Here is a 27,718-nt window from a genome sequence, read left to right as displayed (position 1 = left end):
ACAAGATCTGTGAATGTGAAGTTCATGAGCAAAGAGCTGCTGAATCCTCAGTGACCCTCCTCATAGGCATGGTCACCCCTGTCATCCCTGATGAAACCTAATCACATAAATTTTTCTTGGAAGAAAGACTGTCCCTGTATGAACTGATTGTTGTCCCCAGCACTTGGGCTTCTCCCTGGGCTCTAAAACTAGTAACTGTTTGGCTGTGTTCCCAAGCAATAAAAGCAAAATATTTCATGTTTAAGGGATGCCAACAGAGGAAGGAAGACGGAAGGAAAATACTGCATTAGTCCTGAAGGAGGCACAGGATCTGCACGCTAGGAGGGAAGAAGACAAGAAAGTGATGGGGTGGGTGCCCTGGTGCAGAGCTGCTGTGATGCCACTGTGGGGTGGCAGCCAGCCCACCCTCCCTGGCAGGGAGCTACCCACCCAGCCTGAGGAAATATGGCCGGGGAGGGTGGGCAATAGGCACAGAGCCAGGCTGGCCTCAGGTGTGGGAGGCACAGCCTCGTGCTCTGATTTGCCTGGCTCGTTTAGCTGGACGGGGCTAGATCTTTCCCCAAGCGGACGAGACAAAGAGCCAACAAGCTTTGGTCTTGCTAAGCTGAACGTGCCCTTGCTATTTTGAACTCGCTGCCATAGGCAAGTGACTAAGCAGGGAGGATCATGTTAGCAGGCTATGAGGTGTGGAGAGGGTTCCCCAAAAGCAGAGATGGGGACAGCATGGGGCTGCTGTAGCTCCTCTTGTATTCTAGTAACTTGCCTCCTTCCTCTGTCCTGGGACAGGACCTGCCACCTTGACCATCCCGGGAACTGGGCTGCTGGGAATTAGCCAGGTTGCGATCCAGGGAAGTGCCCAGATGCTCCCTCTTGGGAAAGCGAGTTCAAAGCAGAACACCCAGCTGTGCACATCGCCACTAAATAGTAGCACCGCATGTGGAGAACAGCTGGGAGCCCGGCTCTCCTAAGCAATCACGACTGCTGCAAGGAGTTACACCAAGTGTTGGCAGCAAAGTAAAAATCCAGCTGTTGCTTTTCTTTGCTGCAGCATTCAGATGCAGAGCTGAGCCTCCTTCCTTTTGACACTGGAAGGGGAAAACAGCCCAGAAATACTCCAGCTCTCAGGCAACGCTTCACTTCTCATAAGCAAACATGCTCTTTACCTCACTGCTATCTTAAGTAAATATTTCCCCAGGAATGTTGTCAATTCTTTAGTCTGATGCCATTAATTGATTTCCATTAAATCAGAGGACTGATTGTGTTCCAGATAAAACATTGCCTGCAGATCAGCCCCTCAAGCCCCTATGTTACTAATGAAATGTAACGTGGGTCAGCTCAGCATCTCTTCAACTGGTACAACTTGTGCTGGCCACATGGGCCTTGCAGTAAAGATGGAGAGAAACAGTGAAGGGTGTCTCTTGCTGGTTAATTAGTGTCTCCAAGTAAATTCAGCTAGAAGTGCAGTGTTTCAGCTGGTGACAGAGAAATGGGAAAAGACAGATGTCAGTGGTTCGATCATACTCCAAAGCACTGGAAGGCTGTATCTTGACTGCCAATTCAAGATAAATATCACGTCGCTGCTCCCTCCGCACATGGCAATATGGCCAAGTTAGTGCCAGTCATACGGACCCGAGGTCCCAGCACTTAGGTTTCTTATGAAACAGGCATGTTAGATGGAAAATGAAGGCCTGGGGTAGCAGCCTGTGTAATCAGCATAGCCTTTGCACAGGTCAGGAGAGCACGCTTCAAAACCAAGTTCCGCGCTTGTTTGAAAAGGGCACATTGCAGGATTTGCTCAGCTCACTGGGCTGTCATGGATCTTTTTCTGTTTCCATGACTCGCCAGCCCCTCCTCTGGCTCCGATCATTTGAAGCTGAGCTCTTTGGCCAAACAGTACTTGCTGAAATGTCAATACACTACCAGGACGCCAGCTTGCAGGGTTCATCATGGTTTCCAGGCAGTGCATGGCTTTGTTCCTCTGCTTCCTGCTACTGATTCCTCTTTCTCTGGATGCAGGTATGTTGTAGGATATGGCTGTAATCGTGTTTACTGGCAATGGACTTCTCTCCTGTTACTCAGACATAATTTTCACTGCAAGTTTTGAGCACTGTTGCATGTTTGTCCTGCCTCCAGTTGCGCCTGTGAGTTATTCTAAGGTTCTTGTTTGCTTTCAGTGATGGCATCCACACACTTGTTTTGCCAACTAAGGAAAAGCACCTCTAGACTGTTAAATGAATCTGTTATCTCACCGAGCAGACAGCAGGCAAAATATCAGCTGTCTGCCCACTACATGAAAAAAAGGGAACTTGGATTTATTGTTCTTTCATATTGAACTGTGGCATTTTTCAAAGCAAAGAATCAATAGTCAGTCATTCTGCTGTTTCGGTAGCAGTAGAAGGCAGTGAGGTGGTAGCTCTTTCGTGGCTCCAGTACGCGTCTGAAAATCAGCTCCCAGATTAACAAAGCAGACCCAGTGCTTTCAGATTCCCAGCTAGCCATTGGCTGGGTCTCCTGCACTGCAGTGAACAAAGCTGGAAAAATATTGTAGCAAAGTCAAAAGCATTCCAATGTAAATAAGTGGAGAACGCCAAAATGAAAGCGGGAGGATGTCCCCAGCCACACGCCCAGGCATGCTCTCTGCCAGACTCTGTGCCTGTGCACTGATACTGTCATGTAACTGCAGTGTAAGGTTAATTAAAAGCCTTTAAAGAAAGCCATATTAATGCATACAGCCCGACTTTAAAATCATGGCGGAAAGACCCAGCTGCCATTCCTACACTGAGTAAATGTTTATGAAGCACCCTGGGAAAAATTCAATGCATGCTGCACGGTATTTTATTCCTTCAAGTAACTTTGAAATATAGAGACAGTTACCACTATATTGCATGTAAATGATCAAATGTTCTGATTAGACACAACTGTTTGGAGACACCTCACCAGACTGGAATAAACCTTCCCAGTATTTATGTTTGTGTGTACGTCAGTGAGGACACACGTGTCTTGTTCCTCAGCAAATATCTCAGGGCCCTTCCAGCAGGTAGGAGGCAACTCCTGCTCTCTCGGGGGTCATTTAGTGGAGAATGTCCCAGGGGAAAGGCAGGTGATATGCATCAGCCTCAGTCCCCAAATCTACCCATAATCCCAGGTGAAATAGTTAAAAGAACCGAAATGTAAGTTGCTGTCATGAAGCTCCAGAATCTCCTACTGACATGGAGGAAGAGGAAAAAAAAACCCAAAACGTAAAAAAACCTCACAAATTAATTATTTCAAGACTTGTTCTGTGTAGTACACGGATCAAAAGTACATCACAGTACTGGGACTTCTTGTTCCTTATCCTGAATTACACTGGGAGGGCACAGCTGCGTGATGTGCTTGTATCCTGAAGCTGAGGAGCAGGTCAGCATGGTGGCAATGGTATCAGCTCTTTCGGTGCCCATTTCTGTCAGCTGCAAGTTGACGTAGCTCTCGGAAGCGAGCTCTGCTGATATCTGCTATCAGACCTGTGCACCCAGTGACCTTCGAAAGCATGGTGGAGACACACGGGGAGAAGGCCCCTGCGAATGTGGTCTATGGTGCTGGCAGCAGCTAGGAGCCATCCACAGGCTTCACCGGGAAACGCGAACACCATTGTCCAGTCTTCCTATGTACCTTAACGTAGCCTTTTTTACAGAATAAAACTAAAGATACATTAAAGCAGTGGGTTTTAGATTGTGGTCTACAAATAGTGCGGTAAATCCCTTCTACAGGTCCAAAGAGTGCAGGTGTGTGAGATGACATGTGACTGGGTGAAGGGATGACTGTGGTCCACCTGCCACAAAGTGACTTGCTGTAGCAAGTACAGAAAAATCAGGTGTTGCCACGTACGTCCGTGCTACATAAAGCGACACAGGCTTTTCAAGAAGAAACCATGCTGTGCATGTTGAGACTGACTATACGACATACAGCGGTACCTTGAGAGTTGCTCACATACACCACCAGAGCAACATGCCATCTTCTCTTAAGTTCTGGGCTCTGTAAAATTCATGTGCTGCCACTTTACCTGACAGGCAGGCCAGAGAAAGGAGGCTCTTTCACATTTGCCCATTTCTGTTCTAAAGTGTCTCAGAAAAACCTTGGGATGCAGAAAAGCTTTCAGGGGAATTGGTCCCCCCATCCTCTCTGTCTGGAGAGCACAGCTGTGTAACAAACAGAGTATGCCGCTGTTTTTCAGTCTTTCTAAAGCAGGAAGAGGCAAGCAGCATTTTGCAAAGGCAAAGACGAGCCAACAGCATCTTCGAAGAGCTAAAACTGGGGTCACTAGAGAGAGAATGCATGGAAGAGAAGTGCTCGTTTGAGGAAGCAAGAGAGATTTACCGTGATGAAGAAAGGACAGTAAGTAACACGGGGCTGGGTGAGTGCTCACTGTCAGGTGGACTCCCCCTACGCAAGGTTGTGCTTTCAGACTTATTAAACCATGAGAGCAAAAAAAGTGCAGTGTGTCCTGCTGTTTGCATCTTTCTCTTACGTTTACAGGGGGACACGCAGCAGTAGTGATGCTCTCGAAGTTGTCTCTCCAACCCCCCAGTAATTCCTGACCTGACAATACCTTAAATTATTGTATTGTGCAATTTCTGTTTCAGTCAATCCCACCTCAACTATACCGGAGGTTATTGATTAATAACCTATTTGTGTGTGTTACACAGTGCCCTTCTCTATTGGTACATGAAAATCATGTAGAAAATAATGTAGAATATTTTATGGATATCAACTTTCATAAATTATAAAGGCAAAAAGGGCATCACTGTGGCCATCTGTAACTCTTCCTGTGCTACACAGGCTGTAGGGCTTAACCTGAGTTAATTTTTCTTTAATTAAATCTCACATCTTTTTCTTCCAGAAAGAGTTCTGGCACATCTATTACGGTACGATCATTTGGGATGTTCTAACAGCTGTGAAAACACTCCTGCTGCTGCAGCTCTACATGAACCAGACTGACACTGAATGTTTTTACAGACCCTAACCAGTGTGACTCCAACCCCTGTCAGAACGGCGGGAGTTGTGATGACCAGTTTCAGGATTTTGTTTGCCGCTGTCCCATCGAATATGAGGGCAAAAGCTGTGAAAAAGGTCAGCTCTGGCATCGATAACAAAATAAAAGTGTCTTTATTAATTCAAATGCAAGGCATTGAGATAAGCAGTAGCAACCATTAACATTCTGCATCATTCTAGCTTTGACAGCTACTGTTCACACTGCCTGTGGTGCGTGATGGACCTAACCAGCTGGCAGTCAGGCACTGCAAGGCAGCAAGATAATTATTACTCTATGATGATGACTTCATAAAAAAAAAAAAAAAAAAAAAAAGAAAATTGCCTTTTGTCCACTGTCTGAGAGAAAAGGAGGATTTTTTTTTGCCCTACTCAAATGCTGAAGTTACTTTAACTTAGAAGCTTGGTACAGTAGGTGAATGAGAACTACACTGCATACGGGTTGTACAGAGCCAGGGTGACAGATCCAGCAGTTAAGGAAGTCAGTATATGTCTTCCCATCGATTTCAGTGGGCACCCCACACTGAGCGTTACACTTACACCATCAGAACGTGCTGAGCCCAAACAAGGACTAGGCACTTGTCAAGTCTAACCAGGCAGTCTCAACAGTCATCCCAGAGCATCCTTCTGCCAGGTGGCAAAATACAAAACAGTTATTTTTCAGACATACGTTACAATGGTTACCACACAATCATAAGACCTCCATCCTTTAAACAGTTCAGCTACTGCATAAATGCAGACTGATTTAATTTTAGGTGTGTGTTTCTTAAGCATAGCCTTTTCTTTCCCAGTGCCTGGAGATCCAGGCCTACCTAAGTTTTGCCAAATAAAAGGCACATTTGATGCAGTTGCTGTACATAAATCACAGAAATCTGCTTTGCTGCCTTGCTTCCCTGTCACCATTTCCAGTTGCAACTGATTCATGATAAGCACCAAAATCCATGCTAGGAAAACTAAATGCTCTTTCTCTGACTTCAGCCGTGGCTGACAAACTGAAGTGCATTTACGACAACGGTGGCTGTGAACAGTACTGTACTGATGAGCAGTCTGAAAAACGAGTGTGCTTCTGTGCGGATGATTACACTTTAGCGAGTGATGGCGTGTCCTGCATTCCCCAAGGTAAGATACTGCTAGCCTGATGCCAAGTCTAAGCCAGCTCTGGAGGAAAAGTTTTCAACACGTACACATCAGGGGGTGCGAGGTATAACCCTTAGCCAGCAGCTCCCCACCTCTTCTTCTGAGGGTAGAGTCCAGAGCAGTAAGTCTGGGCTGCTGGTGGGAGTTAGACACCAGGAAAGCAGCTGGCGAAGTGTGCACACTGAGCAAAGAGCCTTTTGGACCTCCCCCTCCTGGCCCCAGAGGTCCACTCCTCTGGGACACGGGAAATTCGAGTTTGAACATCCTGCCTACTAGGAGCAGGGAGGGAGCTGAACCCCTGCCTCCTCCTTAGGGAGTGCTTTCACCACTTGTCTAGTAGTGAAGGACTGAGCAGTGGAGACAAGCTCATGGCCAAGGAGCCTAAATACAGCACAGCAGCAGGTAGTCAGGATCTGGGATCAGGCTGAGGGGTTTCTGGTCAGTGGAGGGGCTCTGGGCCTCACAAGTCCTTTTTTGTTTCAGCTTACACCCACACTGGGAAAACATTTTTGGGGCAGCATTGTTTTACTGTTGGATCTCCCATCTGAAATTGTGACTCTGGATTTTATTACCATATTTATTTCAGCACAGGAGTCAAGAGAGGAAGAGGACTGTTAGCACCAAAGAAAACAAGTTTTGTGGTTTTTTTCTCTTTTTTTTTTTTTTTCTTTCTCCCCCCACCCCCATTTGGCAGGACTAGTACACTTTTGGTATTCTTCTCAGCACTATGGCTAGATATTTCTCTCACTCATCTGACAAGGTGAATTCCAATTGGGACTACAGTACTGCAAGTTCATTATTTTTCCAATATGTAAGCTGGCACCTGACTCTATTGCAGATGCCTACTTGAATTGCTTTATTAGAGGGGAGAGACTCCTAGGGACATGAACATAACGGAAAAAGCGGCAGGGAGCATGCAAAGTAATTCTGAGGGGTAATGCCCCCCCGCTACACACACCTCGATGGAGCACTCATGCAGAGAACTGATAATGACAACCTAGCTCTCAAGAACAGCAATTTCATTAGGAAAAATGTCTATTAATGTGCTTATCCCTTATTAACAGATTCTGCAATATCATGTGATGGGGAAGCTGCTTTTGTTAAAAGCTGAGAACAAAGGATTCAATATTCCCCACAGGCTTTTCAGCACGTCTTCCCCCATGAGGAAGATGTATTTGTGGCTACTTGCTTCTTGGGGACCAAAATAGCCTTAGTGCTGACAGTGTGTTGCAAGGAGACAAAACTGTGTAACTGCCAGTCCCTTCACCATCCTCCTGTCACATCTCACAACAGCCCTTTCGAACGCCTGACCTGACCCTGCGCTGCCCTGCATACAGCGTTACAGGGTATGGGTTTGTGTTACGCCTATTCTGATCTTACACCAGCTGTCACCAAAGAGCTAGCCCTGCTCCTCCATACCTTGCCTGTACCTGTAAAAGCTTGATGCTGTCTTTGTATCAGCTGAAGTAATTACAGATCCATGGAGATGTCAGATTCAGCCCAGCACAGACCAGAGGGCCCTGGCTCCCAAAGCGATGGAAGGCGGGCGCTCCTCACAGCGTTATCCAGAGTGACTGCTGGATGGAAGGTTATCACAGAGTGACTGCTGGATGGAAGGGATGGTGTGTTCACTTACAGCACAGCTACATGGCACACAAATATCCCCAAAGGCAGACCTTCTTCTTGAAAGGAAAACTGTGTTGGGTGAAGGATTTACGAAAACGCCAAGGCTTCCTCTGCACTGCAGGTCAGTCGCAGGTTCAGTTCTCAGGATTTGATCCTCTGCCAGTCTTCACGTGATTGCTCAAGCTAAAAACAGACCTTAGACTGAGATGTGCAGTCCAGAAGAACCAAGGATGCTCTGGACCCAAGCAGACTAATCCCAGTCTGCTGGAAGATATACCAGAAGACATAGTATCTGCTCCTAGGAGATCTTCAGGTCCACCCACACAAGGGACAGCAAGCTGCATGTCCATCCCATGCTTAAGCCTGTGTCTCACCACGCCACGGATGCTGTGCACTCGGTACAACGGAGTTAAAGTCAGCAGGGTTGCTGAAAAATTTGTACACTACAAAGCTTGACAGAGTCACTTCTGCTCTACAGCCTGCAGCCTACCTCATAGTGCTAACATGTATCTTAAGCAGGTATATTGTTTGCAAACTTCTGTGGTAGGTGAGTGTGTCAATGATAATGTGTGGGCCTGCACTCTATCTGTAAAAGCATTTCTGGCTGTTTCCAAACAAAAAGACTACTTACCTGCTGAGCTGCTCTAAATTACTTCTGAGAACCCATGCTCCCAGACTAGAAACCCAGTTTTTCAGCTAACATAATTTCACTGAAGACCTTACACATTTTGCTGTGACTCCAGCGCAAAAAGATCACACTTGCTGCCTTTTGGTTGGGTTTGGGTTTTTTATTGGTTTGTTTTTTTCTTTTTCTAGTGAAATACCCATGTGGAAAAATACCAGTGCTGGCAAAAACAAATGCAACTGCACGAGGGAGAATAGTAGGTGGTTTAATCTGTCCTCCAGGTGAATGTCCATGGCAAGTGAGTCTTCAGAAATCTTTCACTGCTTTACACACACACACACACACACCCCCCTTCTGAAACCACTAACTTAAATTCATTGCTTTAAATGTATTATGTTAAAAATCCATAAAAAGTGCCAGGTCTGGATGCCCAAATTCCCGCTCCATCCATAGCCAGCAGATCTACCTGTTTCAATCATGCACCTTAGCCTTGTTCTGGAGTTCCTGCTTTCATGGGAGTGGAGTGGTAATAGAGCCTCCTCTTACCTCCTGACCCCTTAGTTCTTAATGCCACTGCCAGCAAGAATGTTAGTTGCAGCTTCCAGGGATACGCTCTTGGCCATAATAGGCAAAGTTCATACTACAAAATGGAGAAAATGTCAATGGGAAGACTCCCCATCCTAAATTCTCCATGCAATCAGCACAGTATCCTCAAACGCGGTTGCATAAAGAGACAGAAAAAAGTGATATAAACCCCAACTCTACTGAGATTCAGGTCAAGCACATTTGATGCAAGACATAAATTTGCTTTATGTTGGCAGGCCCTTATAATACAGAACCAGGTAGAAAAGTGTGGCGGTACCCTGCTTTCCCCAGAGTGGGTGGTCACTGCAGCTCACTGTTTGGAGCATACTCATCCTGTACAGCTTCGGGTGAGGCTGGGTATGTATCTTCCCCTTCTCATATTATCAAGATGTGGTTGTGGTGACAGCTTCTCATCCTGACAAACCAGAGTAAAAGATAAAATGTGCAGGCTTTGCTAGTATAAGGGAATTGCCCTTAAGAAGTGTCAGACTAGAAACCCCCCTACCTCCTCAAACTTCTGGGGAATCAAGGAGCTGCCTGACATGACCTGCGTTTAACAACTTTTCAGGTGAACACACAATAAATAATGATGAGAAAACCGAACAAGAAAGTGGAGTTGCCAGGATAATTGTTCATGAAAGATACGTGAACGGGCAAGTTGATCATGATATTGCACTCCTGAACCTGGAAACACCCATGAATCTCACCGACTATGTGGTGCCAATATGTTTGCCTGAAAAACGGTTTGCAGTGTATGAACTGTCCTCCATCAAGTTCTCCACAGTGAGTGGATGGGGACGCCTACTAGATGGAGGTGCCACCTCTTCTGTTCTGATGAGAGTCGATTTGCCACGTGTAAAGACACAAGAATGTGAAAAGGAGACTGATTTAAATATTACAGAGAATATGTTCTGTGCAGGAGACCTGACCGGCGTTAAAGACTCCTGCAAGGGAGACAGTGGTGGACCTCATGCTACAAAGTACAAGAACACTTGGTTTCTGACTGGAATTGTCAGCTGGGGAAAGGGCTGTGCTGTTAAAGGCAGCTATGGGGTTTACACAAGGGTATCCAAATACATCGACTGGTTGAAGAAGCACATGGATTAATAATGTTGAACCGGAGCATTTCCAGACGGTTTTGCTGGCCCTCAATCCCTCTGCATCATTTTCCTATTGAAGCATTCCTTCATTATCTTAGCTGTGTGATACATGTTGATAGCCACACCACTACTAATGATCTGAAACGGGCCTAATGCTTACTTGAATATATAAAAAACTTCCTTATCGGTGTTGTTTGTAAACTTGCGTGTCTTGTCAAGCAGGCATGGAATGGCAGTAACAAATTGGACTCAGCATCCCTCTCATTCTGTATTCATTTCTGCTAAGGGACAGAGGTAGATGCTGAGAGAAAAGGCTGTCAGCAACATATCAAGTATACCATGATTATGCCTCCAGCTACCCTCTCAGCTTCTGGTAATCAGTGATGTACAGACTTCCTGAACCAGATGTTGCATTAGGTTGAACAGTCATTAATGAACCTGTTGTCCACAAATGTGTGCAATCTCTTGAACACATTTATGCTTCTGGCTTTTGCAACTTCCTATGCCAATGGATCCTGTAATGTAATGTTGCAATAGCAGAAGAAATAGAAAAAAGTGTTTATTTCAATTTGTGTTAAGGTAGCTTTCTCCAACAGCTGCAGTGGCAACAGGCAGATTTGAAGGAAAGGAACTGTAGAGAGCCACCAGGACAAGAAAGCTGAGAAAAGGTTAATTATACATTTAGAGGTCTGCTGGAAAAACTTGATTTTAGTCTTCTTGCACCAGGCATTATTGCAGTATTTTTACTGCACATAACTATTTAGTGTAATATTTAACCCTATATTTATGAGTGGTGAAGAATGCCACAAATTGAATCTTATCTTTGCCTTGTTATTATGTCGATACAGAAGAGGGCAAATGCAAGGGAATGTTTGTTTTATTTGTTGTCCAGTATAATCTAAGTCGTACTCTCTACCCTGAGGTCTAGAGTCAGAATAGGGTATATGCCTGACCACCCGCAAAACACTGGCCAAAGACCATTCTCTAAAGCCTTAACGCATAAATGGTAGAACCTGAAGCACTCTGAAAACACCACCAACTATACCATTAATAAATGTAGCTTCTAATCTAAGCATGAGAACAGTGAAAGGTTGAGGGAGATAAAACCGACCCAGCAATCAGGAAACAGTTTCTTATGCAAAACTTACACTTTGGATTCATTCAAATCATGCTGAATATCAATCACAAAAGCTTTTGGATTCATTCAAATCATGCTGAATATCAATCACAAAAGCTTATCAGCAAGTAGAACACTTAAAATTGACCATACTCTATTATTAGGGGAAAACAGTGACATTAGATGGTACATATACCATGCAATCCTGAACACCCCATAACCTGCTTTACTGACATAAAAGAATGGTTTGCGGTTTAAGTAGTGAACTGCATTGGGAAAAGCAGCAGATTCCAGAGACCTGAGAAACAAAAGGTCTTACCACTATGAAAACATACCCCAGCAGTTCCCGTTACTCCTAAGAGGGAAGCATGTATGCCAGTAGAATACATTCCCAGGGAGGAAGGTGCCTAGGAGCAGCGACCAGCAACTACAGTGACCTCTTTTTCACTGAGATGAGGCACTCTGCGTTGCAAGACCATACCTCCAGACTCCCTCCAGCTACGACAGTTTTGGGGTTTCCACACCCCATACGATGTTTTTTTCTCTGTAACCTTCCAGCGTAACCATGGACATTTATGAAGAAATCATTGTCTTGCAGAAAAAGGGTAAAAAGCTGAAAGAAACCCTGGCTGCACTGACTTTTTCAAAACAAAGCTGGGGTTTAGGTACATTTTTAATACAGCAGCCTGTTTACACAAGCCAAGGGGACGACGGGGACCCGACGGCAGGCTCTGGAGGCACCAAAGACGTGGCCCCCACAGCACACGGACACCGCACCGGGCGCAGCCGGAGGAAGCCCCCCATAAAAAGGGGGAGATGGAGGCCAGCTCCTGGCAAGCGCCAGGCCCAGGTCACCGGGCCCCGGGCACGGCAAGCGCGGAGCCGGCGGGTGAGGTGCCGGGATGGCGGCAAGGCGGCGGGCGGCGCCGGGGGGCAGCGCGGCCGGGCCCCTCACCTGCCGCCGGGCCGGGGCCAGCGCTGCCTTCTGCGAGTGGCGGTTCGCTTCCCCTCCCGCGCAAATGAAAGGTGCAATTAAACACGCCGGCTTCCTCGGGTTTAAAAAAATAAAAAAATAAAGAAGGGCCTCATCATCAGGCCGCCCCCCCGGCTGAGAAATCCCGCGGCGGCTTGCCCCCTTCCCCGGCGCTTCCGCTATTTCTGGGCAGGGTGAAGCAACACCGCCGCAGTCTCTCCCCGCTCCGGGGGGGTGAAGGCTTCGGCTCCCGTCCCGGTCCGTCCGTCCCGTCCCGCCGGGTGGCGGCGAGTTCCCCAGGGCAGGCAGCAGCGGGGGGCTCCGCGCCACCATGGCCGGCCGCCTGCTGCTCCTCCTGCTCGGCGCGGCGCTGGCGGGCGAGCTCCGGGCTGAAGGAGGCGGTAAGGCGGCGCCTTGTTTATTTTTGGGGGGGGGGGGGGGGGCCGGGGTCCCCCTCCTGACAGCCTGTAGGGGGGCTGCCGGGGGAACGCGGGAGGAGGTGGCCGGTCGCCGCTGCGGGCCGGGGGCTCGCACCCCGCGGCGCTGAGGGGGAGCCCTGCGGCCCCGCCGGCCGGGGGCTGCGCGGGGGGCTGCGGCCGGCGGGAAGCGTCGGGGGCCGGGGAGGGCACCCCACGGCTCGGCTTCCCCGCGGGCTCGGTTTGCGAAGCGGCCGAAGGGCTCGTCTGCACCTGTGCAGCCCCCCCGCATGCCGCCGAAAGACGGGACAGCTCCGCCTCAGGGGCCGGGAGCTGCCATGGGACCCCTCCGGGTGCCTGAGCCCCCGGGGTGCCGCGTCCCGCAGGGCTTTCCCGGGCTGCTGCGCCTTCCCCTTTCCCCCCACCCCCCCTCACCCCACAGAATGGATGGCGGGCACTCCCCACGGGAGGACGGCCGCCCTCGCAGGCTGAGGTGCTCACGGCCAAGGCTCGGTGGGGTGCGCTTGGCCGTGGAGGGGCTGGAGCACAGCCGGGAGCCCATCCGGCCAGCCGCCCTGTTTGTGCCGCTAGGGTCAACACCAAAGTCCAAAGCAGGATCAGCAAGTGGCTTTTCAAAAGTCGTTAACTCTTCCTTCAGCGGGTCAGCCCGCTCAGGCTTTAACATGAGGTCTTCCACACGTTTCTGGAACGTCCTACTTCAGCTGCCCAACACCTGTTGGTCCTTGATGCCTCTGAAGAAGGAAGCGTGATGGAAGGCTTGGGAAGGAGAACAACCAGCCTCAGAAGACTGGTCAGCTGGTTCAAGGTTATGAAAACATCCGCTTACGCGGGTGATATGGAGGCAAAGGAATATAGAGGCGATAACCCCACCGGCTGCGTCCTGTCACTTTCCTGCCACCGCAGAGAGGGATTTAAGGGCAAATAAGATAATGGGTGAATGAACTAACAGTTGCTGAGCTACAAGTTACACGCACTTTCTGCAAGCCTTGGTGTGAGAAGCCTTTTCAGAATGTGGGGCTTCAAATTACGCATGGGCTCTATGGGATTGCTTAACATAAATATCACAAGCAGAATTTGGCTCCCTATGGCTGATCCACCAATTTCAGTGAAAGCAGAGTAAGTCCTCTCTGTGTTCGCTTAGAGGATATTAGGGTATGTGATTACTGTCAGCAACTTTATTTATTGCTGAATTGAGCTGCACGAAGAGCACTGCAGCGGTACATGCGAGCTGCCCACTGAGCGTATGCTGTTGGCCTTGAAGTCCCACTTGCAGCACTGTCTTCCACACTCCACTCCGTGATCGGAAAGTATTTTTTCTCTTTAAATTCCAGATGTTTAGAACATAATTAAATGCCAGCTTCCAAACTCTGCAACCTTTCCCAGAATATGGGCTTTTTACAGGGTAATTGGCAATTTATTAAATCCAGTGTTGTTTCCGTTTTTTCTGTCTGGTAATGTGTGCAGAAGTTACTGAAGGGTAACGATATTGTTCACACAGCCAAGTGTCTGAGCTGAGTTTAATGCCTCTGATCCTTGATTTTAAATCAACAGCTACCTGCATCTTGAACTTGAAGGCAGCAGGTCTTAGGCTTCTGTGACACCAGGCTTTTAAAACATAAACCAAACCAAGAAACTGACCTCAGACTGTACTTCCTTGCTAAACTGACGTTCATTTACTTCTGCTCTTCGTTAAATCTTAGATAGTAGCTGCCTTGGCTCTACCCGTACACATACTAATAAAGCAGAAACATTTCTACAGGTAATTGGGAGGTGGTATTAAGAGGGAAGGAAGACCCCAGGAGAACACAGTGGGATTTGGGGAGGTGAAGGGCAGAAGAACTCAAACATGGGCTTTTGTCATCTGTCAGTAGATACATTACTACATCTTGAGTTTATGTGGCATTTAGTTTGTGCACCACAAGCCCCTGGAGCGGGTGGTGGTACTGCCTGGTGGTCAGCTTTAAAACCAAATCAAGGAACGCAGTTTCCCTGGCATTCGGGGCAAGTCGTTCTGTTTAAGACTGAAGTCTTGAGCAGGAGCAATGGAAATATAAGCCCTCAGCAGCAAGCTGCATGTTCTGATTTTCAAGACTAAAAACGGTAGGAGAGAATTTTGGAGGCCTACAGCTTGTCCTGGAGCTGCTGATTCTCAGAGAAAGACTGCTCTGAGAGATCCTGAGATGTATCAGTCTGCGTGAGGACTAACCTCACAGGTAATGTGGTGTGTGGGTAGAGTGGTGAAAGGGTCTGGTTTGGTTTTATTTCTACTTCATTTATTTCTAATGACTCTTTACCACCACCAAATGTTACCTGCCACCTGTATCATTTTCTTTATTGTCTAGTATTCATCAAGAAAGAAAATGCTGACAAGTTCTTGGAAAGAACAAAACGTGCTAACTCTTTTTTGGAGGAAATGAAGCAAGGGAATATTGAAAGAGAATGTAATGAGGAGCGCTGCTCAAAAGAAGAAGCAAGAGAAGCCTTTGAAGACCAGGAGAAAACTGTAAGGATGAACTAATATGAAACATCTGTCTATGTATTTCGTGTTTATAAACTAGCATTAAGGTCTTTTGAGCCGAGTGTTAAATCTCACAAATTGCTCCCAATCACTTAACACAAAGAACAGTGGTTTTAACAGTGGTTGGAATTGCCAAGGTGTGAACGTATGGTAGCAGTCTTAATTTAGTTCTTGCAAGGCCAGCCCATATTAAAGCCTCCATTCTTTTACCTATTCTGATCTGTTTAATTGCCATTGTGAGGTATTTGACCTTTAAATGCTTTGGTACTACTCATGTTGGAAACATGTTTACCCTGTTTGGGTGGTGTGGCGGAGTGTCATGACTATGGTCAAGAGTTCTTTGGTGGAGAGTCCATGGGAAGGTTGAGAAGGCAAATGCTGATGTGGAACTTCATGGGAGAGTGTTTCCAAACTTATCTCGAGCAGCTTTGCAGTGCTTATTTTGTGGCTCTCTTTTTCAGTATCTGAACTGACAGAATGTATACTCTGGACAGTTCTTACATGCCTTAATGTTAAATTGCCCACGCAGAATTAAGATTGTACATGTGACTCTTGTGTCACCTGCCCTACCCTGATGGCTGTGTGACTTCAGACAGAAATGCAATCTATTCCCAAACTCAAGGAAGGGTTAAAGAGATAAGTCAGCTATGGGGACTGGGGTCAGTAGAAAAGGTGATACTTGAAAACTTGAAGTGACTCAGTGGTGGAGAGGAGTTGGGACCATGGGCTGTAGCTATGTGGCTGTGAAGAACAGCCCTGAAACTGGAGTTAAGGCCAGATCCATCTCACTTTAGCGTTACTTGATGGCCAAAGTGTTCTTGGAGTGGCCCTGAGATGACCTGGGTGGGGAGTCATGGGTGCATCGCCAGGGTACTTCAGAGCATAAAGGTTGGCTGGTGTACAGCAGAACCAGCACCGCCTGTTCTGCTTGGTGACCAGCTGTCACTGAAAAGGACTGTCTCGGACACATGGCATACCTGCAGTCCTCAGTGCAGAGGGAAAGAACACAAATCAGACAAAATATTTTTAAATCTCAGGGTTTCTGAGGTCCTGGTTGATGGGACTTTAGGGGAGGATGGAGACTGAGAATTTGGCATTACAGGAATGTAAGTAAATTCAGTCAGAACTGATGGAAAGATACAGTTGCGCAAGAAATCAAGTGCCTTGTGCTGACTGAATCACATGGGGAGATCTCTAAGGAGTTTTACATATTTCTGAAAAATGCATGAGACTTGTTTTTGTAGAGCTGGGCCCTATAGAGGGATCACATGGTTTTAATTTATTGAATGATAATACCAGGCTGCAAGGCACTTTATGTGCCTGTAACTTAAATATTTGTTTTAACAGTTGTTAGCTGCAAGTACCCTCTGTATGAAAGCTCTAATATTTTTCTGAAGAATTCAGTAATTCTCATCTAATTTTTTCTGTCTCCATTTATTCCCCTTTTACCACACCTACCTGTAGGAGGAATTCTGGAACACCTATGTAGGTAAGAAACACTCTGCCTTTATTTAGAGAATTAAGCTTCCTTATTGCAAGGTTAAAAAGGATGCACCTCTTAAATAACCGCTTCCTGCTCCCTTGCTTCCTCTCTTTTCACTGTGGGACACCCTCACTTTGTGTTTCCTCTGAAAAAGGAATCTGATTTACTGCCATGCTGTTGCTTGAACTCAGTCACTCCATTTGAAGGCAAGGTTCAACTGCCTCCAATTGCTGGGGTGATCTTTGTCCTTTCAAAAAAAAGAATAGTGGCCCTTTGCGCGCAAAAGACAGTGAGAAGCAGAAACTGGGCATGACTCTGATGGTCAGTTGTCCTCCAGAAGGGCAGCCCTGGATGGGGGAATTCAAGATGCAAAGAGTCATGGATGAGGGTGATGCTTAAATGCCGTAGCCAACACAAAGTTATTGAACTGTATCACACAGATGCTTGCCGGTTTTATGTCACCTGCCATGCCAGAGTGTTGTTGATTCCTGTATTATAGAGTTGTCAGGTCTGAGTTGTATTTATTAGGGCTCTAGTGTTTGTAATCACTATGAAGGGACAGATTTTTAATGTTTTAGTGTTTGGTAACATTTTCTCCTGAATGTACGTGTCCAGTTTGCGCATTAGGAGGAGTACCTCAAAAACACTGGCAAAAGACAGCACAGCTTTGTATTTTGGAGCCTGCAGTAAATTGAAGACAGTTGCCACAAAGGAGATGCAGTTTCACAATCTTCTAAGCAGGGGATGCACTCTGCAGCCTACAGGCTGAAATTTCAAGCAAAGCCTGCATCCGTGTTACAATGAACAGGAGTGGAAATTTTCAAACCATTTTCTTCTGAGAATACACGCGGCAGAACATCAGTGCCAGCGCTCTTAGCAGAAATGCCAATTCCATATGTTTTAAACCACAGTTCATGAATGCTTTGTTGGTGTTCAGAAGTGTTGAAAACCACAGACACCCTCAGCCAAGTTACTAGAACAATTCATTCTTGCTTCCTTTTTTAGTAGGGGATTCTGCAATGCTTTTATGCAATATTGATGTAAAACCCATTACCACAGTGGCAACTACAGTGTAGGGAAAAACTAAAGAAGTACAGTTTCTAACAGTAGGGTGGTGCTTAGCTAAAACCACTACAGAATGGAGTGCTTTGGCACTGCAGAGGAGGCAGAAACCAGGAGCTGTGCTGTGGGCCTTGAGTCTGTCCTTTTGGTAAATAGTGGTCTTGCTTTTCCTCTGTTGAGGATGGACATCAGTCTTCAATGCCTCCATGGTGGACCACACAGACACAGCATTTGGAGTGCTGTTAGTTTTGGCCATGTGCAGGTACAGAAGTGATGTTGAGGTGTGGGAGTAGTACATAAACCCCAGCAGACATTCCCTGTGGCAGATAAAGCTGCAGCAGATACGGTCACTGAATCCTTAGGATGAGCGACTTCTTGCGTCTTGCCTCCTCTGTGGGTATTGCTGTTCTTTCAGCTGCTCCAAAGGCAGAACAGGTGGTAAAATGCAGAAATTTGAAGAGCATGTTATGTAAAGCAACGAATTACTGAGTGAGCATCACTTCTCCGGGTATCCTGCTTTTCTTATCAAACAGTGCAGAATTGCCCAGCAGGGTCATGTGATGGGGGAACACCTTTGTTACAGCAGATGACTAGCTGGGAGAGACATTGTGGCAGCAAACATCAATGCAGGAGTGAGATACCTTTGTGGGGGTGGGGGAAAGGGCTGCTGCATGGAACATGTCTCCAAACACAGTGCAGCCTCACAGTCCTACATGTAACTGAGTTTGTGAGGTACATGTGGCCGGGGCCCTGGAGTCAGGTCAGACAGTTTTGTCCCCATCACAGAAGGGAAGAAGGGCTCCAGAACTACCTTTCAGATGTGGGACATCCGAGGATAGATGTGAGAAGTGTGAGGTAAGAGCTACTTTTTTGAAACTCGAGCTCATACCTGAATGGATACAATGAGAAAATGTTGCTACTGTAAGCAGCACAAAACAGGAATTTGGCCTACACACATGAATTTAGCAGGGCTTAGTAAAGCTTTTGTTGTTGTTGTTGTTGTTGTGTCTATCTAATATACCGATGTCTGTTTATTTAAGTGAACAGCACTGCAGGCAAAAAACATGCACAAGGGATGAGGTGACCTTTAAAGAAATAAAAGTTGAGTTGTCATTATTATGCAGAAATTGTAGGGAAATGCAAGAGGCCAAAAGGTTGGTATCTTTAGGCAGTAGTTGCAACTTAGAATGTCCTGCCTGCTTTTACAGCCTTCACTGTAAATTATGTGTACTCTGACCATGATATATTACTTCCTACGGAAAAGGACTTGTGTACGCACTGTCATACAGTAGCCACCAAAACTAGATTGCAAAACTGAGGATGTGTATATGAATCATTGCTGGTTTGGAATGCTTGCATTTACGCTGTTTGTTCCATCTGGAACGTGGCAACTCACAGGACACATGTTTTAAAAGGAAGGATGAAAGATTGCTTATTAACACTAACACCCCTTCAGAGTTCGCTGGAAATGCTTACGCTCTTACAATGATTGTGGTTTTGGTTTGTTTTTGTAGATGGGAACCAGTGCAGCTCAAATCCTTGTCACTATGGTGGACATTGTAAAGATGGAATTGGTTCCTACACTTGCTCATGCTTGGATGGTTATCAAGGCAAGAACTGTGAATTTGGTAGGTTTCTTCTTTAGAGACCTGTGGCAATGACTTTCCCAGGGAGCTGAAACAGAGACTGTTAACTCTTTCTTAACCAGATTTATTTGCCGCTTGGAAAAATGTGTAGAATAGAATGGCCGTCTGTCACAGCACTCTCCAAACTATCAAGCTACAACAAGGTCCTTTGCCACCTCATACCAACACACTCTTCATGCCAGTCCCTCTGCTGTCTTCTCCTCTCGCCTCATCCAGGACCCACCCTCTCTTCTCTTGCTTCTTCCCCAGCTGCTCTCTCTTCACTGGCTCTCAACCCCTTAACAGAACCAGCCACACCTGCACCTTATCTACATCAGCCAACCTGACACCCCTGAAGCCAGCCCACAGCTGTATATTATCAATGCTAATTAGCCCAGCTTCATTCCTTTACAGCAGTCAACAGTGAGTTGGAGGACAGTGCCAGAAACACTAAGACCTGGTGGCTCTACAGCTGGACAGTGTTAGTGAACTCTCTGAAGTTACACTTGCTCCAAAGAAAGCCCTCTTAATTATGGCAGCACCTCTTTGCATGAGCTTGAAGCCCCAAAACATGATGATAAAACTAAAAAGCATAGGATTCTTATAATTTATATCCAAGAGTCTTTATTCCATGCTCAGAAGTACAGCCTCCCTGCTCATCTCACAGCAGGAAGAACCAAAGAAAACAGATTTTTCAGTATGCAGAGATCTTTTCAGCTTTTCAAGGAATCATTTTATGCATATGAATCCTTCCTAAGCCTCACTTCTGTGGCATACAGCTACTACCCTAATGATGTCATTGGAGCATGTATTAGTAGCTCAGAAGTAAGAGTGGAGGGCGTGGAACTGAAGTTCAGGCACAAGACTGAGGGGAGTGATGAGGAGTTGAGTTTTTTAAGGCAGGAGGGAGGAAATGTGAGGATTTACCAATATCTGGACTTTTCTGCTAGTGTTTTATTAATTCTTCTGGTTATTCTGTCTCTGCTTTTTTAAGCTTACCATGACGTGGCCACTGGGCCCATGTGGACTTGGCCAGTATGTTTCATGCGGTGGATATGACTGCTTTGTAAGGCATAAGCTAATGTTAGCCACTCGTGTTGTAACTAAGATGTGCTTCAGGAGTTTTACAGATGGAGATACAGATCCTGTTTAACCACTGCAGTTTAATTTGGTGAACTTCAAGATCTTCTGTGAAGTCAGTGTTTATTTACAGTTTTTCTCCAAACATCTCCTTTATAGTCATACCAAAGTACTGCAAAATAAACAACGGTGACTGTGAGCAGTTCTGCAGCATCAAAAAAAGTACACGGAAGGATGTTCTGTGTTCCTGTGCAAAAGGGTATGTTCTAGCAGAGGATGGCAAACGCTGTGTTTCATCAGGTATGAAGCCATGTAATAAACTAATAGCAATTATGGTGAGACTTGTTTCACAGTTAAAGAATGTCTTTTGAACCATCAGTATTCTACATAATGTAGATGTAACACTGAGGCCCAACTGATTCATATTTCCAGAGCCTTCCATTTGTGAGGTGATGTGATGGACTTATCAAAATCTAGCTGATTTGGAGCCCTTTGCAAGGTGCCTTTCACAGAATTACCATGTGTCATTTCTTTAAACACTTATGCACCATATAAAATAGCATCTTACAAAGATTTTTCTACTTCAGATTTCAGTTAACCTAGTAAAATAGTAACTGATTACATTAAATATGATTAATGCTATTTACATTTGTATACTTTTGTTTTATTTCAACAAACCTGTGGGAGGGATAAGTCAAGCATATATTCATGATGTGGGTTTTATATCCTTTATAACTAATAATAAATTGCTGTCATGAGCCACTTTGTTTCCTAATTAACATCGTTTTAGTAAGAGCAGATACATAAATATAGCAATGGAAACAATTGAAGATGATATTTTAAATACTTTGAGAACACTGTCCAGAGACTGAACCTATGGACAAGTTTTAGGACTACAAAATGGCTTTTGTTTTTCACACCACCTGGTCTTCCTCCGTTGCTGCACCTGCCAAGGTTTTGCTAGTGTTTTGAAAATAGGACAGGTGTATCAACTGATTTATTGTGAGATGATGTTGTCAAGGAGTTTCCTTTTGTGCTGGTGTTTCTGTCTGTCTCTAACTTCAACACTCTTGCCTTTACAGTAAAATATCCTTGTGGAAAAGTTTTTGTGAAAAGAAAAAAAAGGTCGGTTATTTTACCAGCTGATAATAGCAATGCAACTAGTGATCAAGATGTCCCTCCCACAAATGCAACAAGTTTGGAGGAGGACATTGTTACTACCACAGAAAGCCCAACCCTCGGTCCGGGCAATGAAACAAGTAGCCAGTCTCCCTATGTGATTACCAGGATAGTGGGTGGTGATGAGTGTCTGCTTGGTGAATGTCCATGGCAGGTAAATCTGGCATTTGTGCTCTGCATGTAAGCAGAATGTGTTTCTGAGGAAAAGCATGCAATTGTTCATTTAATCCAGTTGCCTTCTGAACATTACCCCTGTAGTACGTCACTTGTAGCTAGAGGTAGCTGAATTGCGTGAATATAGGCACTTAGATGTGCTGTTCTGCAAACTGCAGCCTTAAAATGTCAAAATGAAAGACTTTGTGCAATTTTAAATGGTGCTGCTTAACTTGTCACCAGAGAGGGCTTTTGAGTTATGCTGTCCTACCAGTGTCATTTTTGCAGGTTATATTCCAGTTCTCTCTGATAGCAGTTTTATTTAGGTATGTTTAGGTAAAATACTTGAGAGCATGTCAGATAAACCACCTGTACTTTGCAAATATGCTTTCATATCTAAGTTTTCCTCTTGAGTTTGTACCAGCCAAAATGAGTTCCTGTATTTGGGACACTAAGAGGGGGTCAAGCAGGAACAGAACTTGGGCAGTAATTCTTTGGGGTGGTAAGTCCAAGGGATGGGGTGATTTGGAGGCTGTGCTCTCCCTACTCAGTCAGTGTCTTGTTCCTAAAAGATATTACTAAGCACTGTAAGTGAGGTAACATGGAAGCCAAACATCTACTTCAGATAAACATAATTGAGACTCTGTAGCATTACATGCCAATCTGTACCATACGCGTGTGTGAATGCAATATTACGAGAGACCTGCAGGGCAGTACATGTTGCAGTAATAAGCATATATGTAGTGTGAAGAGAGATCAATTACCTGTTTATAGCTCACTGATGTTAAACTGCTGTTCTTAATTCTGCACTCACCTTTTTTTCTTTCACAGGCTGTTCTGTTAAACGAGGCAGGGGAAGAGTTTTGCGGCGGCACTATTTTGAATGAAAATTTCGTACTTACTGCAGCTCATTGCATGAACCAGTCTAAAGAAATCAAAGTTGTCGTTGGTAAGTGGTTATTTATTTTACTCCTGTGACATTTGGGCATGGGTTGCAGACTAATCCTCTGTGCTCTAAATCTCCTATGAGATGCGCTGTCCTTACTTTATTTATCATCGTTTATTACTTTTTCACTGTTGTTTTGCTTTGTCTAATTTCTTCGTTTTGTGGGAATCCTGCCTTGTAAAAACAGGGGCAGCTGATGTGAAAGGTGATAATGGTGCATCCCTTTCTTCTTTGCCAGCTAGTTGGATGTGATTAAGAACAAATGTTCTGGAAGTGTTGGCTAGCATTGTGTTCATCAGAGTAGTGTTTCTTCAGAAAGCTTATCATTCCTGGCACATCTGAAGCATACGGGTTTGTTCCTGCAGGAACACTCAGGAAAGCTGACACATTGAATAGAGGGAGAAGGAACAAACTCAAATTATGATTGCTTCAGTTCTGAGGCATGATACTAGATCAACACAACTTTGTATTTGCACTGTTTTAGTCTTGACCCAGACCAGTTTCTCTTCTCTGTATGAGCTTCAATCCAAAGTTGCATTAGTTCAGCTGAATCAGTTTATGCCTTTATGTAAACCGGTACAAAAATCTTTAGACAAAAGCTTGGGACTCAGAGTGATACAGGTGCTGCTAATAAATACTGCAATACATTTTTACAGTTTATTTGTATGATAAAAAGATTTAGGCACAGTCCTTTATCAAGGTTGTTCTTATTTTCCTATACTATCACCACATTAATGACCCTTTTAATAATCTTGTGCAGGTGAAGTGGACAGAGAAAAGAAGGAGCAGTCTGAAACGATGCATACTGTGGACAAAATACTTGTTCATTCTAAATATGTAGCCGAGACTTACGATAATGACATAGCCTTAATAAAGCTGAAGGAACCTATAGTGTTTTCTGAGTACATTGTCGCAGCATGCCTCCCAGAAGCAGACTTTGCTAATGAAGTTCTGATGAACCAAAGATCTGGGATGGTTAGTGGCTTCGGGCGTGAATTTGAAGGTGGACGACTATCCAAAAAACTGAAAGTGCTTGAAGTCCCTTATGTTGATAGGAACACTTGCAAGCAATCCACTAACTTTGCGATAACAGAAAACATGTTCTGTGCTGGTTATGAAACAGAGCAAAAAGATGCTTGTCAAGGAGACAGTGGAGGCCCCCATGTAACCAGGTATAAGGATACTTATTTTGTTACTGGAATTGTTAGCTGGGGAGAAGGATGTGCAAAGAAAGGCAAATATGGTGTCTATACGAAACTGTCCAGGTTCTTACGCTGGGTAGGAACAGTCATGAGACACAATTTTGGGTAGGAACGGTCATGAGGCAAAATTTCTAGTGGTGTGGCTCTTGATCCTTCTGTTAGCTAACAGCATGCAGTTTCTGTAATGGAAACTTCATTCTGTTTTTTTAGCCCCATCTACTAAACTTGTTTTGAGAGCTGATTCTGTAAAGTTATGGTGCTGCTTCTTTTTGTTTAATTCCTGGCTTTAAAGCATGTATATGTGGACTGCTGGTATTGTTTTTAATTTGTACAATGAGGGGCTTTCCCCAAACAAAATGGCTGCTCAGTGGTGTCTTTTGTTTGCTTGTTTAGTTATTTTTGCATTGCTATTTTGGTTCCTGTCCACCCAAGTGCTTCCACCAGAGGCTCCTGAACATATTATGAACCTCCAACAATCATGATGAAAGGGGGAAGGACAGGACTTGAGTTAATCCTCGTACTGCAGCCAGCTGGCTCAGCAGGGAGTCATTACTAGAGCTGTTTAGATTCTACCTTTGGATGTATTTAGAAGATTAAGGGAGCAGGGAAGCTTTCTTGGTAGAAGCTGAGGCCTGAGTTAAGTATTCAACATGTGATGCTAAATAACCATGTTCTACAAAATTGACTGCTTAGGTCACAGCAGCTAATTAAAATTGTGTTGCTTTGTAGGGATTGTACTTCAGTTTGATTTGAACACTTCTGTTCTGCTTATCATAAGCAAAAAGTGCATGTTCATTGCTTTCTGTATCATGTTCTGGATTGTGTATGTCTGAGGATTGGAAAGCTCCCTGCATGTGTATTGTTCTTGGGTGTTTCTGTAAGGTGCAATATGGATGTACACCAGCATTTGAAATAAAACATTCTTTCTTTTTTGTTCTTTTATTTTATTTATTCTCTCCAGTTAACTTACAAATGCATGAAGACAAAATCTCATCTGAGATTGATGTCCCTAAACAAATAGGTGTGACACATATCACTTGCCTTATGTCAAGGCTGAGGAGGAGGTAGAGAATGCAGGGGGATAATTAAAAGACTTTCACTGGCCTAGAGGTTCATAAATGACAAGTTAGATGCCAAGATACTAATTTTCCTGGAAAGAGGCAAACTCAACCAGTGATTTCCCACACGTAGTCTGTTCGGGTACTATGATCTGATCTGTGCTGTAAGGTTTCCAGGCAGAAGCTCCACTTTCCGGTGGGTTTTTGACTGTGGAGTAGTGTTCCTCCACATATTCTTCTTCAAACCTTCTCTGCTCCAGTCCTAGTTTTAGTAACCATGGGAAAAATTCAATGGAAGGGACGGGTGAAAATGATCTGGTCCAACTCCATGCTCAAAGCAGGGCTAACATCAAAGTTAAAGCAGGTTGTGCATGGTTTGGGCCAGTCAAGTTTTGAAAAACTTCAGAGGCAGGGATTTTGTTACCCTCTGGGCAACCTTTTCCTGTGCTTTAGCACTCTCATGGTTAAAATTTCTCGTGTCCAATTGGAATTTTCTGTGTTGCAGCCTCTGGCTGCTGCCTCATCTTCTTTCTGTGTGCACCTCTGGGAAGTGGTTGGCCCTGTCTTCACTGTAATTCCCTGTTTAGGCAGTGAAATACTGCAGTTAGATCCCCCGGCTCTGCCTGACTGAACAAACCCAGGCCCCTCAGCCTGTTACTGTACATCATGTGCTCCAGCCCCCTGACCATCCTGATGGCCTTTTCATAGCTTCTCCAGTCTGTTATGCTCCCCCGTTGTCTGAGGTACACTGAACTTCACCAGACACCTGCTACTTATCTCTTGGTGTTCAAGCTGGTACTGGCTAGTTTTGTATAGCAGGTACTGGGGGCAAACCAGGCTGACAAACTAGAAATACTGCTCTGCCCTGCAGCAAGGTATTGCACTGCAGCAAGTCAGCAGTAGTTGTGTGTGGCACATGAAGGCACGGACTCCAGTTCTGGTGCAACCAGAGACACTTTATTGTGCAGAGAAGGTCATATTTGTATCTCTGAGGCTGGATACAAATTCCAGCTGTGTATATCAGCCCTGCCAGGCTCAGGGCAGAAACCATTCATGCAGTTACATAGCTATATATCGCTACAAGCATGCAGACATCTTTTGGCTAGATAACCATGTTTATCTTTCTTGCTTTCCTCCACAATACCCAGTTGTTCTCTTATCTCCTGTCAGATCAGACATTCTCCATCCTCCTCTTCCACAGTTGTGGACAGTAAGGACCATAGGTCAGTTACCCCAGCTTGATGGTCTCCACCTGTATAAACCCTCAGCGGGCTTACTTCAGTGTTAGCTCAGCAATGTTTGTTCCCTGAGTTCATCTGTCCACTGGTTTCCTGGTCAAATTAGCCTGCCTGGTGCTCTACCAGGCTGAAACATCACCCTTCAAAGGGACAACCTCAGGCCTAGGTGCTACCCAAATCCTATTCACTTACTCGTGCTAAGGGCACTCTTCTGCTTCGGTGAAGCTTGAGGACTGAAGTGGAACTCTGACTGGACTATGATAAGATGCTGAGGGGGGGACCTCCTTCTGGTAATGGTGGCAGTAGCTGGGTTTTACTAGCTGGTGTGTGTGTATACATATATATATATGTTCTTGTCCAAGCAAGTAGTGCCTTGAGAGCAGGCACAGAGCTGGTTTAACAAAAAGCATGCAGGAGGGTGGTGAAAGTCCATGTTTGTGTGCAACATGACTGTGCTTAGAAGAGATGTGTCATTATTCTGCAGAGTATGAAAGACTGTCTTTGGGCTTCACAGTCAGAGTTTTTATCTTTTACAAACAAAACTGATTCCTAGAGAGCCTTTCACCCTGTGCCGTAGTGCCTATGGTGCCCAAGGCTCAAGGACTTCATACCCATTCCTTGTTCTGTTAGCAGTGTCTTTGCCATGCTGAGAGGACTTGAGTGAAACGCTTGCATTTTGGCCTCCTGCTGAAGCCCATAACCAAGTCTAGAGCCTGAAGAAAAGAAAGAATTAAAGCACACTTTTTTACGTAGACTAATTATTTGAGGGTAAATTCATGTAGCAAAATTTGAACAGATTTTATAATCCAGGAAAGAGTTATTGCACACAGCTGCAGAGTAAACCGGTGCTCCTCACAGCAATACCAGAACTCCTCACGGCAAGCAAACACTTCTGGTTTAAGGCAAGAGCTGGTGTTTACCAAGGGTGGTGGAAGGAGATGCTCTAAGTTACCCTCTAGTGCTGAGGCTTCCTCAGCCTTCAAGGAAAAGCCAGTCCTGAGAAGAAAGGAAGGATGCTAAGTAAAAGAGTGCAATCACTTTGAGCCTTTCAGAAGGACTGATAGGAAGAATAAAAAAAATAGGTAAGACATTGATCAGGCTTAGTCCAAGATGATGTATCTGAGCAAGAGACTTTTGTGCATGAGGCACTGGGCTTTGAAAAAATGAGGCTTCTTTAGACTAAAATAGAGACAGCCTGAGGAGAAACATAGTGATAGCCTTCTTGTGTGCAATATGTAGGGACTAATCAGATCTTCATGTCTGTGGTGAAGACAAAAAGACATAGCACATCTCAATTGCAGTGAGAAAGTTTCAGGGAGATCCCAGGGAAAACGTTTGAATGCTGTGACTAGAAAAGCCCTCTAACAGACTTTGTGTGGAGGGCAGGGGATCTCCAGTGTTGGTAGCCTTTCAGAGCAGGAGAGGTAAGTAGCTGTCAGGCCTGTGACGTGAGGCGGGCTGCCCTAGGGAACACATGTGGACAAGCTGGCCTTCGTTATGGCAGCCTACAGCGTGGCAGGAAAACACACTTTTGCAGACACAGTGTCCA

General features: G+C 45.3%; 2 protein-coding genes across 2 annotated transcripts; both read left to right on the top strand.

Annotated features, from left to right (window-relative positions):
• The first annotated feature begins 1,798 nt into the window (after positions 1 to 1,798).
• On the top strand, positions 1,799 to 10,287 carry F7 (coagulation factor VII). The gene is made up of 8 exons (XM_005228641.3): positions 1,799 to 2,016; positions 4,211 to 4,371; positions 4,877 to 4,901; positions 4,993 to 5,106; positions 6,004 to 6,144; positions 8,605 to 8,711; positions 9,235 to 9,355; positions 9,567 to 10,287. Exons 1-8 carry the CDS (start codon positions 1,947 to 1,949, stop codon positions 10,103 to 10,105), a joined length of 1,278 nt encoding a protein of 425 aa, XP_005228698.2. The 5' UTR covers positions 1,799 to 1,946; the 3' UTR covers positions 10,106 to 10,287.
• A 2,048-nt stretch (positions 10,288 to 12,335) lies between these two features.
• Positions 12,336 to 24,805, top strand: F10 (coagulation factor X). Its single transcript, XM_055801147.1, has 8 exons — positions 12,336 to 12,589; positions 14,968 to 15,128; positions 16,608 to 16,632; positions 19,203 to 19,316; positions 20,553 to 20,693; positions 21,476 to 21,726; positions 22,557 to 22,674; positions 23,432 to 24,805. Exons 1-8 carry the CDS (start codon positions 12,520 to 12,522, stop codon positions 23,980 to 23,982), a joined length of 1,431 nt encoding a protein of 476 aa, XP_055657122.1. The 5' UTR covers positions 12,336 to 12,519; the 3' UTR covers positions 23,983 to 24,805.
• The last annotated feature ends 2,913 nt before the right edge of the window (positions 24,806 to 27,718 follow it).

Source organism: Falco peregrinus, chromosome 4 (genome assembly GCF_023634155.1).
Source record: "Falco peregrinus isolate bFalPer1 chromosome 4, bFalPer1.pri, whole genome shotgun sequence".
NCBI lineage: Eukaryota > Metazoa > Chordata > Aves > Falconiformes > Falconidae > Falco > Falco peregrinus.
Note: the sequence above shows the minus strand (reverse complement) of the source record. Positions and strands in the feature narration are given on the sequence as shown.